General features: G+C 35.3%; 1 protein-coding gene across 3 annotated transcripts in view; it reads right to left on the reverse strand.

The window, feature by feature from the left end:
* Cd109 (CD109 molecule) overlaps positions 1-15261 on the reverse strand; it is a 182314-nt gene that overhangs the window by 41499 nt on the left and 125554 nt on the right. For all 3 annotated transcript variants that reach the window (XM_027928246.2, XM_071613256.1, XM_071613257.1), the window contains exons 16-23: positions 14586-14738; positions 10766-10840; positions 10147-10207; positions 8684-8825; positions 7697-7814; positions 5704-5817; positions 3753-3971; positions 2839-2983 (exon numbers count right to left, since the gene is read on the reverse strand). In XM_027928246.2, the coding sequence (XP_027784047.2) occupies positions 2839-2983; positions 3753-3971; positions 5704-5817; positions 7697-7814; positions 8684-8825; positions 10147-10207; positions 10766-10840; positions 14586-14738 (1027 nt within the window). The remainder of the gene's footprint in view (positions 1-2838; positions 2984-3752; positions 3972-5703; positions 5818-7696; positions 7815-8683; positions 8826-10146; positions 10208-10765; positions 10841-14585; positions 14739-15261) is intronic.

Below are 15261 nucleotides of genomic sequence, written 5' to 3' on the forward strand. Positions count from 1 at the left end.
CAGAAAAAATGAAGTCAGCATACAGAAGAGATACCTCCTTACCCATGTTTATTGCAGCACTTACCACAATAGCCAAAATATGGAATCAGCCTATTTATGTCAACAGATGAATGAATAAAGAAACTGATATATATAGATATATATACACACAAAAATGGAATATTATTCAGCTATAAAGAATGACATCATGGGGCTGGGGAGGTGGCTCAAGCGGTAACGCACTCGCCCGGCATGCGCAGGGCACTGGGTTCAATCCTCAGCACCACATAAAAATAAAATAAAGATGTTGTGTCCACCGAAAACTGAAAAATAAATATTAAAAATTCTCTCTTTAAAAAAAAAAAAAAAAAGAATGACATCATGCCATTTGCAAGAAAATGGATAAACATGTAAGGTCTTCATGTAAGCAAAATAAGGCAGATACAGAAAGACAGTATCACATGTTTTCTTTTGTATGTAGAAACTTAAAAAAAAAAAAAAAAGCTTGAAAGTAAGAAGGACCTACTAAAGACTGAGAAGGGAACTGGGGGAAGGGAAATGAGAGGAAAGAGTGAGAGAATATATAAGGGAGGTTGGACATGATCAGTGCACAATATATGCATGTATGGAAATGTCACAGTGACTTATAAAATCATAAAGTTAACATGTTAATAAAATATGAAAAAAGTGACAAAAATTAGGCAAAAAATATTTCTTCTTTAAATCTTGAATAAAAATGTAAGAAATGGACCATGAGGACCCATCATTCTTAAACATGAACAAAATGTTTTATTATTAGTATTCTTCACATGAATAGAACTTTTTATTTCTTACTAACGTAATACAAATGCTTGGCAAATGTTATTTCTTAAAACAGGGGTGGTAGTGTTTTTCACTGTCCTCTATTTGGCAGCAACAAATTAGAAATAACAAGTATAAGTTTCCAATGACCTTTAGAATCAAAAAATATTGGGAATATTCTTCAAAGGTAGGAATCTAAAAATAAGACAAAATAGATACTTAACAGACTCTTCTACCCACATTCAAACACCCTTGGGAAATAAGTAAAAATTCAGATACAGCTTGAGTTTTTAATTTTGACCCCTACTGTTGTTAGCTGTATGAAGAAGAGTATTTGTCTATGTAATTTACTTTGAAAACTTACACCATGCCAAGTTCAAATAACTAGTGAAAATCTGATCCTAAAAAAAATGAATACAAAAAAAGAGATCTCTTTCATATGAACAAGATGCAGGCATGCCAAAATGTCTTAAGCTTTAGATGTTAACACAAAAAAAATACAGTTCTTATTATTACCCCTGAAAAGTTACATTTTTAATATTCAAAATGAACATAAATTTGCAATTTCAAAATCCAAAGTAACAAGCTAGAATTCATACATTTTGGACCTCAAAGTGTTTTTTTTTAATCATATAAAAATAATACTTGAAAATCCACTCTTTGCATTCAGCAAAAAAAGTTAAACCTCTGAGTATTTTTGTGACCCTAGATAGGACAAACTCATTCCTATTTAGAGAGTGGTAGTATACATTTAAAATTCAGGGATTCTGGGCTGGAATTGTAGCTTAGTGGTAGAGTGCTTGCCATGTGCATTGAAGGCACTGGGTTCAATCCTTATCACTACATAAAAATAAAATAAAGGTATTGTGTCCATCTACAACTAACAAGAATATTTTTTTTAATTCAGGGATTCTTCTATATGTGCATATGCAGATGTATACTGTACCTGCACTGTATTTCTTCTGCATCTCCCAAAATACCAACACTGTGAGAGAAGCATAGGCAGAATGTTCTTAAACAGAGAACTTCTTTCATTCTTTTAAAGAATTATATCTCAGGCTTCAAATAAAGTCCTCTGAACTGTGATTAGTTCTTTGTGCTTACAAACATTACACCTGCAGGTAAGATTTTTTAAAAAGTCTGAAGGCCTGACATCCTGGTGTCTTAAAGGCCTAACAAACTATTTAGATGTCTTTAATTAATACATTTTCTACAGTTATTTGTAAAATATAATTTATAAGAGTATTCATCTATGTCATTTAGAAGGACCTATTAGATGTGGTAGTTAATTTTATGTGTCAACTTGAGTAGGACAGGTGTGCCCTGACTAAACATTGTTCCTGGGTGTACCTGGTGAGGGTGTTTCTGGATGAGATTAATGTGAGATTTTGTTTCTCGAGAGAACCCTAAGACACCAGTGTGCAAAGGTTATGTTTGATTCTAAAGTATTTTAGATTGCAAGGCACTTAAGTTACTAAGAGACATAACTAGAGTCAGTGCATAGTTTCTTATCCTCAAGGTAACCTGTGTCCTGCAGAGAACTAACTGCTCTAGGCAGTAGCTTCCATCTCTTGGTTATTGCAATCACTGTACCCGCCTTACCCATAGCCCAAGAAATTCTACTATAGTTGGTTCAGAGTAAAGCACAGATATCTGTGTCTTTACCAAGCTTCACAGAAGATTCTGATACTCCCCAGTGGTCAAGAGGTAAGAAGCTGTGCTTTTAGGAACAACCCTTTCGTCCAACCACAGCAGGGTAGCACCTTGCTATTCATGGTGTGATATGCCAGAAGCTTCACGATAATATACCTGGGAGCTGATTAGAAACGTAAAATCCCAGCTCCCACCAAGAGGGCTTTCAAAAAGATCCCCAGTTGATTCATATGCACATAAGACTGAGAAGAACTATTCTAGGATGCATAATTTGCTAACCTTTCTAATATAATCATCAGTTGGGACCAATTAAAAATTCTCATAATAAGAAAATACATGTATAAATAAATGAATAATATATATTATTATACACAAATTAATCAGTAGAGGGGAATATATTCTTACCAACAGCAGTGATCTGAATTCTTTCGCTGCCACTGACCGTATCAGGAGGAAATGAGAAACTGAAAGATTTCATGGTAGTTTGCAGTTTGTTGTCAGTCAAGTCTAGTAGGATGGACTGTGAATATGATTTTTCTATTCCTTCAGCCTATTGAAAAAAAAGGAACACAATTAATATGGTCTCTGCACATCTATTTACAGAGAACTATATGCAGATATGAACACAAACATCAGGCCTGTTGTTCCATAGTTTCTGTACAGCTAGATAATTATCATTTCTTAATTCTGACTTCAAATCTGTTAAGTGTTTACCTTCTAATTGAATTAGAAAAAAGTTTCACAGAGTGTGGTAGAAACAACCAAGGTAAAATGTGATGAGAAAAAAAAATGTATAGGGTAGGTTCTATTTATTATCGAAAGAGAGGGAGTAAATATTTCATCCAAAATCACATTCAGCAGGGCAGAGATACAAAATGAGGGCTCTCTCACCCCAGAATCTAAATGCACATGTGCTATGCTGACTTGTCTTTTTCTGCAGAATGTCTTCTAAGACAGTCTACAGAATATCTTCTACAGGCACTGAGAATTCCAAAATTTCAAATCTACTTATCAATCTGACCATGATTTAATAGGATCCCAATGTAACAAAGACTAAAGATGTAAATGACTATAAAAGAGACTTTGTGATCTTGAAACTCACTGTCCTGATTAAATTTAAAGAGTATGCTGGCAATTATTTCTAAGCATATATGTTATATTTTTACATAGAGATGAGAAAATAACTGGGCATTATCAGGAGGATTGAGGAAAAGATGTACTATATTTGCCAACAAACTTAACTAAAAGAAAAATCATCTTCTTTGTCCTTTCCAATTCCACATACATATTTTCATTTATTTTGGACTCCAAATATTTACCTTTACTAAAATCCTCTGGGTGATAGCATCAGAAGCAGTGGGTGAAATAGCCATGACTGTGATAGGAATTTCTCCCAGATGTGTTGGCCTGACAGGAAAAACAACAGTTGCCCCATCCTCACTGGGAACCAGAATGGTCTCCTGGTGTCCCGTGGCATTGATTTCATTCGAAGTCAATAGAATATCATATCCATCACTTTTCTTAATGATTACCTTAACCTGGAAGAAAAAAATACCTGTGGTTTTGTATAATAAGTGCTCTTTAGCAAAGTGTATTACCACCACCATAAGTGCTGTTACAACTTGCAGCTCAAAACAAGAGAAAGATGAGGCAAAAATTCAGCCAATGAGAGAATGAAAAGGAAAATCCTCATTCATTTCATATGCTTTCCTTTCTACCTCAAGATATTTGAGGAAAAGGCACTCTTCACCTCCATTTCTAGTCCTATCCCTTACATTAAATTCTGTCATTATGCAAAGCCATTGAATGATAAGGCTATACACAGAACCTGATGTAGGTACCACCTGCAGCCTCATTTAACTGTGTCGTTCCATCAGAAAACAATGAGACAAACAAGATGAGATGCTATTACATCCATTGAGAATCTCTGTGAAAGTTATTCCAAGGAAAGTGTGACTCAGAAATCAATCCTAAAGTGTATCTTGGTTATAAACTTTTGTAAATTATGCCAAAGTTGCTAGTCGCATCAAGAATAGCATTTCTCTAAGCCTTACATTTTACAGATTGTTTTCTAATCTATTTTCTCAACTGCTTTTCAAAATACTTTTGTGTAGATAATAGTTATGATTCCCATTTTATAGATGAGGAAACTACAATTAAGTTATTTGCTAGTACGTGGCAGACTGGACATTGAGCCTTCTGACTGCAAATCTTTTGTTACACTGTACCATGCTGACTACATTAAAAAAAATATAATTAAAAATTTTAAAGACTCACTAGTAGAGTGTGTGCTTAACATGAACAAAGCTCTGGGTTTAATCTCAGCACCAAAAGTAGTAGTAGTAATTATAATAATAATATTAAACATTTTATTCTATAGATATAGTATTTTTAAAAGTATGTCATTTCCAGCCAGGCGTGGTGGCGCATGACTGTAATGCCAGCGGCTCACAAGGCTGAAGCAAGAGGATTGCAAATTCAAAGTCAGCCTTAGCAACTTAGCAAGGCCCTAAGCAATGTAGCAAGACCCTATCTTTAAATAAATAAAATATTAAAAAGGGCTGGGGATGTGGCTCAGTGGTTAAAGACCTCTGGGTTCAATCCCCAGTACCCAAAAAAATAAAAAAATATCTTTCCATACAATAAAGTTAATTGCATATCCCAAATTACTCTGGGGGAAAATATCAACCATTTGGTTAACACTACTGTGGGCACAGTACAAGCAATGGCCCTCATCCAGGCCTTCCAAGGAACTGACTAGCTAAGGAGACACAAAGCACATGACTCAAAAAATAAATCCTTGAAAGTGTAATATACTGTATAACTATGGGGACTGTAAACACAGCAGATCAGGTTAGATTCCTCAGGAAAGGCATCTTGGTTCCAAGCCAAGTCCTGAAGGGGATAAATTTGCCAAATGCACTGGGCACAGAACGTCAGTGAGATGTGACAACACATTCTAGATGTGGGAGACCAGGGAGAAACATGGGTGGGGGGTAGACAGGAGAGAGAAAGGCATGCCTCCAAGACCATAAGGAAGGACTGTGGATGAAGGGGAGAACCTGTGCTGGGAATCCAGGAGGAAATGCACAGACCTGCTAATGATTCCCTAGACGTTACTACAGAAGAAACAACTAACTAAGTACATCCATATTAATCTCCCAGAAAGGTACAGCATGCCTAGAAGCACAGATGTGCAAACACTACCCATGCTAATCCACATGTTTTCTCCTGAAACATAAACAAGCAACAAAACCTTAAACACATTACCTCAGTGGCCTCTTTCAAATAATTGAATATGGTTACTTCCAAAGCAAATTCTTCACCTCTGATAACAGAGTAGGGAAGATTCAAAAAAATGAAAAATGGTTGGAAGGCTTGTAGCTGGAAAGAACACAGTGAGTATATATTTTTATTCAGGTCAAATGCTTCACACTATATACAATTAAAAACAATCCTCACAAAGCCTGTGAAATTTACAAGTCCTCTTAGAATTGTCCGCTTTCTTACCAACAGAAGGCAAATAACAACTTTTCCCAAATAAATTATACCAAATTGTCTTGATTTGTGTTATTCAACATAATTAATCCTACATTTTATTAAATGCCTAAGAGGAATAAGGCACTTCACAAATTATTCCACTTAATCATTATAAATCTATAAAGACTCTATGCTCCTATTAAATAGCAAAGTAACGTTCATGGAATCTGTCACTAGTAGAACCTCAAGTTGGAGGCAAGTAGAGAAACCAGAAGCAAGTTGCTGTCTAATACTGAAGCAAGTTGCTCTTATTTTATGTTATATTGACTCCATCATCTGCTTTGAAAGCCATTACCCAAATCAACAGTCTCTGTTTTAGACTAGTGTGGTAAACCTCAACACAGCCGGCCTGGTTACAGTTTACTTCTACACACACATCCATGTGTGCTTCCTCCAGGTGGTCCAACTCTGAAAATGTTGGCTAAGTCCTGCAGGGGAGGCTGAGCCCCTCCCCTGCCTCTGAGGTTTAGTTTAAGCCACGATCACACTGGCAACAGTAACTCCTTCTAGAGGTTTCTTTGGACATTTGTGAAGGTGTCTTAGGTCATCATAATGATTGGAGGATGCTACTGGCACTTAGTGGGTGAAGGTCTGCAATATTCAGGACCGACCCAAACAATGAAGGACTGTTTCATATTCCTCAGGACTCTTGAATGTTTCTTTAGATATTCACATAGCTAAAGTACCTATTTAAAATGGCCTAAGCTTACTACATAATTCCAATTTAAATATGACGACACTAAATTTTTCTGAATACAACTATTTTGTAAGAGAAGAATGCATTTTGGTTTGTTTGTAACTTTACCAAAAGTTGTTCACCATTTCAGAAATTTACAGGCAGCACCACTCAAGGATTTTGAGTTGCTGAAACAATACATGTACATCAAAACAAGCCTGTAGATTGCACACAGGGTGATTCCAGGCATGGCATAAGCATTTAAAATTTCGCTATATCTTTAGTGCAACAATGCCTGATCATGAACATATTGAAATATATATCATGTTATCATGTGTTACTTTATTTTTATTTCTCTTAGTATCTCACTTAAGGCATCATGTTAACTTTTTTGAAATTGTATACATAGGTATGTTATGCTTTCTCCTAATTTCATTTTGGGATGCTAAAGAGGCAAAATAAATATGTTATAAAGAATAACAGAAGTGAGGGGCTGGGGTTGTAACTCAGTGGTAGAGTGCTTGCCTCACATGTGTGAGGCACTGGGCTTGATTCTCAGCACCGCATATAAATAAATGAATAAAATAAAGGTCCATTAACATCTAAAAAGAATTAAAAAGAAAAAGAATAACAGAAGCAAGAAGTATTGGTCTTTGGCCATTCATAGTCATGTTATTCCTCTTAGTAACTAGAAACGAGATGTGATGGCATATCTACTAGGGGACATCTTGAGAAGTTGTACTCATCCATGAAGGACACATGGAAATTCTCTCTCCTCTCTCTGTTCTGGCCATTGGAAGTTGTTAGAGCACATCCATAATAAACTTTTCTATCCTAATCTTAATATGGACACTTACCACTTAACACTCTAATATAGCTCTCTTTCTAAAATTTAAAACAGATGAAAAGCAGAAAGGAAAAATCAAAAAAATCTCTAAACTATGATAAACATTATAAGCAATCATTTTTTAAAAATCTGTTGAGTAGCTGGAACTTCCTTAGCTTCATGGTACTGTAACAGTAATAAGCAGCCCATCCATAGGTTACCTCCACTGGGGCAGTCGTTAATCCAAGACCTAAGTCTTCGGATATCACAAAAGCAGTAGCCACCCAAGAAGTGATAGAGTCAGGTACTGTAACTTCAAATTCCTGGTAAATCTTGGATCTGAAATCAAGACAAACATAGAAATCACAAAACCAAGAGCTGACATATTTCAAAATAAGTCAACAACTATTTTTGGAAGAATTTTAATTTTATATATCACTTATATATCTAAATTTAAAACCATTTAGCATAAAAAAAGCAGATCCCAAGTTCTCAAAAAAGAGGTCATAATATTTCATACTAATTCAAATTCCAATAAATTCTTTCTATAATATTTATATCTTCAGAATTACCACTATACTTTCATAAATTTTATATAAAGAATAAATACATATTTTCAAACTCCAATTTTTTCTCAGTTTGAAGAAGAGTTACTTTTCTATATCCCTATAAATACTGTTATTTATTTTTTTCTGAGATTATTTAGAGTATTCCTAAATAGCTATCTATATATTACTGTGTAGAACACAATTTATCTCATCAGGTAGCACAGTGTTTAGCAGTGAAGCTGAATTCCTTCCACCCCCCATGTCCCTCCTTCCCCTGAGGATGTTTTATGAGTATCAGTAGCAGCACTGCCAGTGGTCCAGGAGGTGATCACTAGTGCTTCTCACCTAATGGCAACAAATGTATGTCCAGCAATTTTTCTCCAGTGAGAATTATGAGACTTCAAAGTTAAAATCACACTTCATTAGGGGATTAAAAATAAAAAGACCTATCATCTTCTTGTTAATAATCTCCTGCCATAATTTCCATGTGGCTTTATTAAATACTACAGTTAGATTTGATGAACATCCTAAAACAAAATCCTCTTGGTCTACTTAGTTCTTCATCAACTATGTACTATACCCTCTAGAAAAAGAGCAAACCTTATTTAAAACATATACTAAGTGAAATATGTGTGAACAAAGAACTTTATAAATGTTTACCCCATATCAGTGTCTAGCCAAATCCAAGTCTCTGGAAAATGCTTTCTTACACGTGGGTTGCTAAATGAAGAAAAATCATTAATATCTACTGGATACCCCTGGGTTTCCTCCACAAACATCTCAGCATACTCCGCAGTATCATCTAAAAACAAATATTGATAGTGGTTAGAAAAACAGTCATGGGAGAAAATGAATTGTAAACTTGGTGCATGGACTCATAGCCCCTCTCTGCTGCAGGAGATCTTAGTCTGTCTTGTCCAACCCTCTCATTTTCTCAGATGAGAAATCTGATAGGCAGAGAAGTCAAATGATTTACCAAACACCACATGGACAGTGACCTCAGAGCCAGAAATAATTTTTTTAAACTGTTTCCTGTCCCTAATGACCAATAATAATAAAAAAAATACTTACAGTTCAAATGCTTAAATTTTTAACTTGATTTTTTTAAGTATTTAAAAGTATCATTTTAAAGCCATTTATAACTTTTATACTCCTCTCTTTCTACCTCCTTAGTGCTGACAATAAAATAAAGACTATAGCAGGCGTTGGGCAGGATTTGATAAGTAGAGATGAAAAAAGATGCATAAAAACAGAGACTGTAAAATGGATAAAGACAGATTCTTGGAAGGCTCGTAGGATAGAGAATTGTATGAGAAAAATTAAGTGTAGCACATGTTTTTAATAAATAAATATCATAAAAAGTCATAAATCTTTAAAACTATGAAATATTTTTTAAGTTTCAGAACAGAGGCACAAGGTGTGACAAGAACCAACGGAAAGCCAGATAGCCTGGGGCTGAGTGCAGAGTAACTGAGAACACCTGACAGGGAATTCAGACAGAGGAACTGTGATAGTTCTGGAACACTTTCAAAATGATATTAGTAAATTTTACCTGAAAAAAAGAGGGAATAGCTCCTACAGTTAACCACCCATACATTTCCTCCAATCAAAATATTTTATGATTTCTTTGTAAGAGTATACACTTTTTTTATTTTTCAGTGGTCAACTCCACGGATGAAGTGTGTGTGTGTGTGTGTGTGTGTGTGAGAGAGAGAGAGAGAGAGAGAGAGAGAGAGAGAATCTACTTTTGGCATCTGGGCTATTTCTGAGTGAACATCAAAAAGCTAGAAAACACAAATGTTTCAAAACATTTGTGTTTCTTCTTTGAAGTAGTTCCAAAATAATAGCACAGCTTTCAATACAAATTGGAACCAATATGTTCAAAATATAACCACCTCAAAGGATTACACAAAACAAATGAAAAGCACACATTTCAAAGACAGGAGCTCAGAAGAACATTTTATGTCATGGCCCAGATGTACTTCCAAGTATGTTAAATTCCAAACATTTTAAGATACAATATTCATGTTCAACCAGAAAATATCCATACCTGTATAAAGTAATACTAAATGTCTGATGTAAAAGACAAATATCTTGCAAGCATACTGCCAGTTTTTACTTACAAACAATATCAACATAATCCTTCACAAGGTTTGCATCCGTCAATACCCAGAGACCACATTCCTAGAAAAAATAATTTTAATTTTCTTTTAAAATAACCATTTAGATGTTCTCTAATCACAGAAGTCTCCAACACTCTAGATTCACTCTTGCCCATTCTTGAGAGCTTAGATACATAGTTTCTCTCTCTCTCTCTCTCTCTCTCTCTCTCTCTCTCTTATATGCATGAACAGCCATTTCAAAGTCAAAGAAAGTAATATGAAGGAAATAAACTATTTGTTTAGTGATAATTCCATTTCTCTCTCTAATGGTGAATTTTTCCATTTACTTTTAAAACTGAAAGGATGATTATCTTTCCATCTCCAATTATACTTATGTAATAGTGCACTTTAGTGACACATATAATAAAAGGTTAACATTTCACAATGATCATTAATTCTGATAGTGTTTGATATAGTAAAAGATACTATGGTCTTCAAATTATAGAACAAATCTAATACTTTCTTTTTTTTCTTTTGCGGTGCTGGGGATTGAACCCAGGGCCTTGTGCATGCGAGGCAAGCTCTCTACCAACTGAGCTACATCCCCAGCCCCCCAAATTATAGATAAAACTGAACATACCTTAAAGACAGCAAAAGAATTCATAAACATGCCTAAATAATATCCTGTGTTATAAAGTTCCAAGTCATGGACCACCTACAAAGAAGATAAAATACACAGAATGATTAGTTTCATATCAATACTTTCTGTCTTCCACATTATTTCTTATAAGTAACTTAGATTAGTCATAGCCCCCAGGCTTATTAAACTTGAAAATGATTCAAATCAAGGAGTAATGAATATGTGAATGTTCTGCTCATGATTCAATTGGTTGGAATTATAGTTCTTCCAACCAATTTCAATAAACTTATTTTTATTCTGCTTAGCAATCCAGAACTCCTTCGAGTGCAAAACTGAGTTTTGCCCAGAAGGAACTTAAATGTCATTGTTTGACAGATCAACATATAAAGGTCAGCATTAAAAATTATCTGGCAGAGATATTTAAACTGGATGGCAATTAATATATCTATAAAATATCATTTACCTAATTTTTTCAATAACCTAAGCAGACAATTCAGAAAAGAGGAAATATAAATTATTAATAGGAAGAAAAAATATTCAACCTCATTGATGATCAAAACAATACAAATTATACCAATAAGATAATATTTCCAAATTATACCAATAATAATAACATTAGAAATATTATTATTTTTTAAGAATAGTACTCATTGCTAACAAGAATAGATAAATAGGCTAAAAGAGTGAGGAAAACTCTCATTCTTTTTCCTCAAAAAGTTAAATATATAATTTAGAATATGACTCAGCAGTTCCACTCGTAGATGCATACTAAAAAGAACCAAAAGCAAACACTCAGGGATACTTCTATACAATGTTCATTACAGCATTACTCACAATGGCCAAAAGGTAGAAGTAATAAGTAAATGTCTAGAATAAATAAATAGGTAAACCAATCAAATTCATAAAAGACAGAAGTGGATTAGAGGTTGCCAGGGGTCAGGGCCAGGGGAAAATGGGGAATTACTGCCTGAATTTTACAGCATCTCTGGAGCAATGAAAGTTTTGGAAATACTAATGTGGTTATACAACTTTGCAAAGAAATTAATGCCACTGAATTGTACGTTAAAATGGTAAAAGTGGCAAATTTTATGGTATACATGTTTTACTATAATAACAAAATTAAAGTATTATATATTTTTAGGTCAGTTTTGATACTTCTCCCTATTTACGTTAGCATTGACCAAGACAAACTGAGATAAAGGTAAAAACCATGAAAGAATCTAAGTTGAAAAAACTCATTCTAGGATAGAGTTAAACACTTGCAACCTCTGTTTCAGCTAATAACCATGGTTACATCCACATTAAGCAAACATGATGATCTGGCACTGTGTTAGTTTTTTGTGTCTGTGACTGAAATTCCTGACAAGAACAATTTAGAGGAGAAAAAGTTTATTCTGAGCTCACAGTTTCAGAGGTTCAGTCCGTGGTCAGCCGACTTCATTGCTGTGGGCCAAAGGTGAAGCAAAGCATCATGGGGAAGAGCATGGCAGAAGAATGCAGCTTAAGACATGGTGGCCAGGAAGCAAAGAGGGAGAGAAGGAGGATTCAGGAGGACAAGCTATAACCCCCAATGCATGCCCCTAGTGACCCACCTCTTCCAGCCATGACCCACCTGGCTACAGTTACCACCTAGGATGGTAATCCTTTCAAAGTATTAACCCATTAAGTTACTGGGTCACAACTCTCATAACCTAATTTTTTCACCTCTGAACATTCCTACATTAACACAGTAACATTTAGGGGACACTTTCAATCCAAACCATAACAGGCACCAATAAGAAAACAATCAAATGAGAAAACAAAAAGTTTCATCATGTCTCAAAAAGCTAGCAAATGTAGTTAGGCCAACTATAGACAACGGAGCCAGAGTCAGACATAATGAGAGAAAAGGTTTTAATTTCATGACTATAGCTCTGCCACAAAATACAAATACTTGAAGATCTGCTTTTGCTCTCACTCAAGTAGGAACAGATGTTAACTAATCAAGAATCAGCATGTATCTCATAAAGCAATCCTCCTTTTCTCACTGCCTCAATAAAAAGCACTGCAAAGCTGCAGCACAAGCTAACAATGGGAAGGCTAATGCCTAAGAATTGTTCCTGGAAGATCTAGTACAATTGAAGTTACTCTAAACACTCAACAAGAAACAGGGAAACCAGGACAGACTGGTATCACAGGCTCCTAACTCCCACCTTCAGAGTCAACTCTGGAGAAATAATAAAAGCAAACAGAAAATTTGGATGAGTGAGATACGAAAATCCCCAAAAGAGTGGAGGATATCTTGAACTGGTGCTGGAAGGAAGCAAATGGCTTCAGTCTGAGGCAGAAGATAACTAAAGGGTAACTAGGAGACAGGATGGAGGAAAGTTTTTATAATTCTGCTGTTGCTTCTTTCCAGGAGATATCATCAGGAAAATCATTCTTTTCAATTTCCCTGTCAAGATCAACAGCTAACTGCCCTTGTAGATGCCCCAAAGATAATAGCAGGTGGGCATTTCTGATGTGAGAAAAACATGGCCAGACCCTCCTCCCCAACTCTTCCAAACCCTCAGAGCTTGGATCATAATCTCTTCCTAGTGCTTCATTTCCCTAAGAGTTTAAGTGAAACTCTGAATAGAAGCACGTAGCAAAAATAAAGGAACAAGAGTAATGAGTTTCAACCCATTCTTTATCTTTAAAATCTCAGGACCTACACCAAAAATTGGAGCCTGGTATTCAGTTTTCCCCCAATAGATGTTATCAGAGGAGAGAGACACCCAAAGGTTATAACTACCAAAGAAAAATATCCAACTGGACAACATATGGCATGTGAAGCATAATTGTTGAAAAAAATCAACTCAAGAATTTAAAATAAGCCTAGTAAACATGTATAAAGAGATATAAGAGAAATATTAGCAATATGAAAAAGGAAAAAGCCAGGTGCAGTGGCACACACCTATAATCCCAATGGCTATGGAGGCTGAGGCAGGAAGATCACAAATTCAAAGCCAGACTCAGCAACTTAGTGAGGCCCTAAGCAACTCAGTGAGACCCTGTCTCTAAATAATGTACAAAAAGGGGCTGGGACGTTGCTCAGTAGTTAATCACCTCTGGGCTCAATCCCTGTTACCAAGAAAAAGAAAAAAGGTACTAAAAATATATGAAATGAAAATCAGGTACTAAAAATATAACAGCTAACAAAATAAAAATAAATTAAGAACAAAAATGAAAATCACAGCCAGCATAAAGGAAAAAATAAAATTTATCAAAGTAGGATAGACAAGGTGATAAATAATCTTAGAGCTGTAAGAATCAATGGAAGAACTCTCAGAGAACTACAGAAAAAGAGACAGAAAACATGAAACAAAAAATGGAGAGATACAAAGGATAAAAGTAGAAATGCCAAATTTCTGAATAATAGGAGTCCCAGAAAGAGATAAAAAATAAAATGGGAAGAAAAAAAGAGTGAATACAAATTTGCAGAATTAAAAACTGAAAAAAAAGAACATAGAGGGCAATCCATAATAATGCAGAATTAAACGACACCATCATCTGGTCAGGGTAGAGGAGGAGAAGGAAATGCCATGGAGACAAAAAGGATATGAGAATGAAGGGAAGGGGAGGAATGGGAACAGGAAAGACAGTAAATGAATCGGACATCACTTTCCTATGTTCATATATGAATATACCACCAGTGAAACTCCACATCATGTACAACCACAAGTTGGGATCCTAATTAGAATGTATAATGTGTCAAAATACACTCTGTCATGTATAGCTAAAAAGAACAAATTTTTTAAAAAAGAAAAAAAGTGTATAATTTTTAAAAAGCTAAACTCACATTTTCCATTGTAATATCATTTGAGGCATTCATCAGATTCACACTTTTGTCAACAGCTACAATCCCAACTACTGAGTCCGGCTGTGTTACAGAGACCCTGAGAGAGACTTTCTCAGAAGGCTCAGCATTAGCTTTGCTCCAAAACAGCTTTATCTAAGAAAGGGATAAAATAGGATTGATTGATTTCACTTTTTAAAAATCATTACTTACATACTCTACCAATAACAGATCAACGACTCAAAATCTAAAAATTTCTTTATTTGCCTTGGTCCAGGGATAATTCTAAAACCATACATAAGAAAATAACAAAAAGAAAAAAAAAAAGAAAACTATTCCCTCATACTTGCAAGTCAACTTCTCACAGTGGTTATAAATCTGAATTATCCTTCCCATCTCTCTTCCCTGTCTCTCTCCCTCTCCCATTCTTCATCCCCCAGCCAATGCTTGACATAAGACAGCAGTGTCTAGTACACCTGGAAAGGACAACATCCTAGAGGGGCACACAAAAGAGGAAAGAAACCTAAAGTACCTATGTGTAGGTGACCTGGACTTGGGAATAAACACAGAGAGCTCCCAGAGGACGCACAGAACTAGCTGGGCTGTGAGATATGGGGGTTCTGTCCAAGACCTTTGTGTCCTATGTCTCCATGGCTACCTGAACTTCTTGTCATTATAC

This window comes from Marmota flaviventris, chromosome 6 (assembly GCF_047511675.1).
Source record: "Marmota flaviventris isolate mMarFla1 chromosome 6, mMarFla1.hap1, whole genome shotgun sequence".
NCBI lineage: Eukaryota > Metazoa > Chordata > Mammalia > Rodentia > Sciuridae > Marmota > Marmota flaviventris.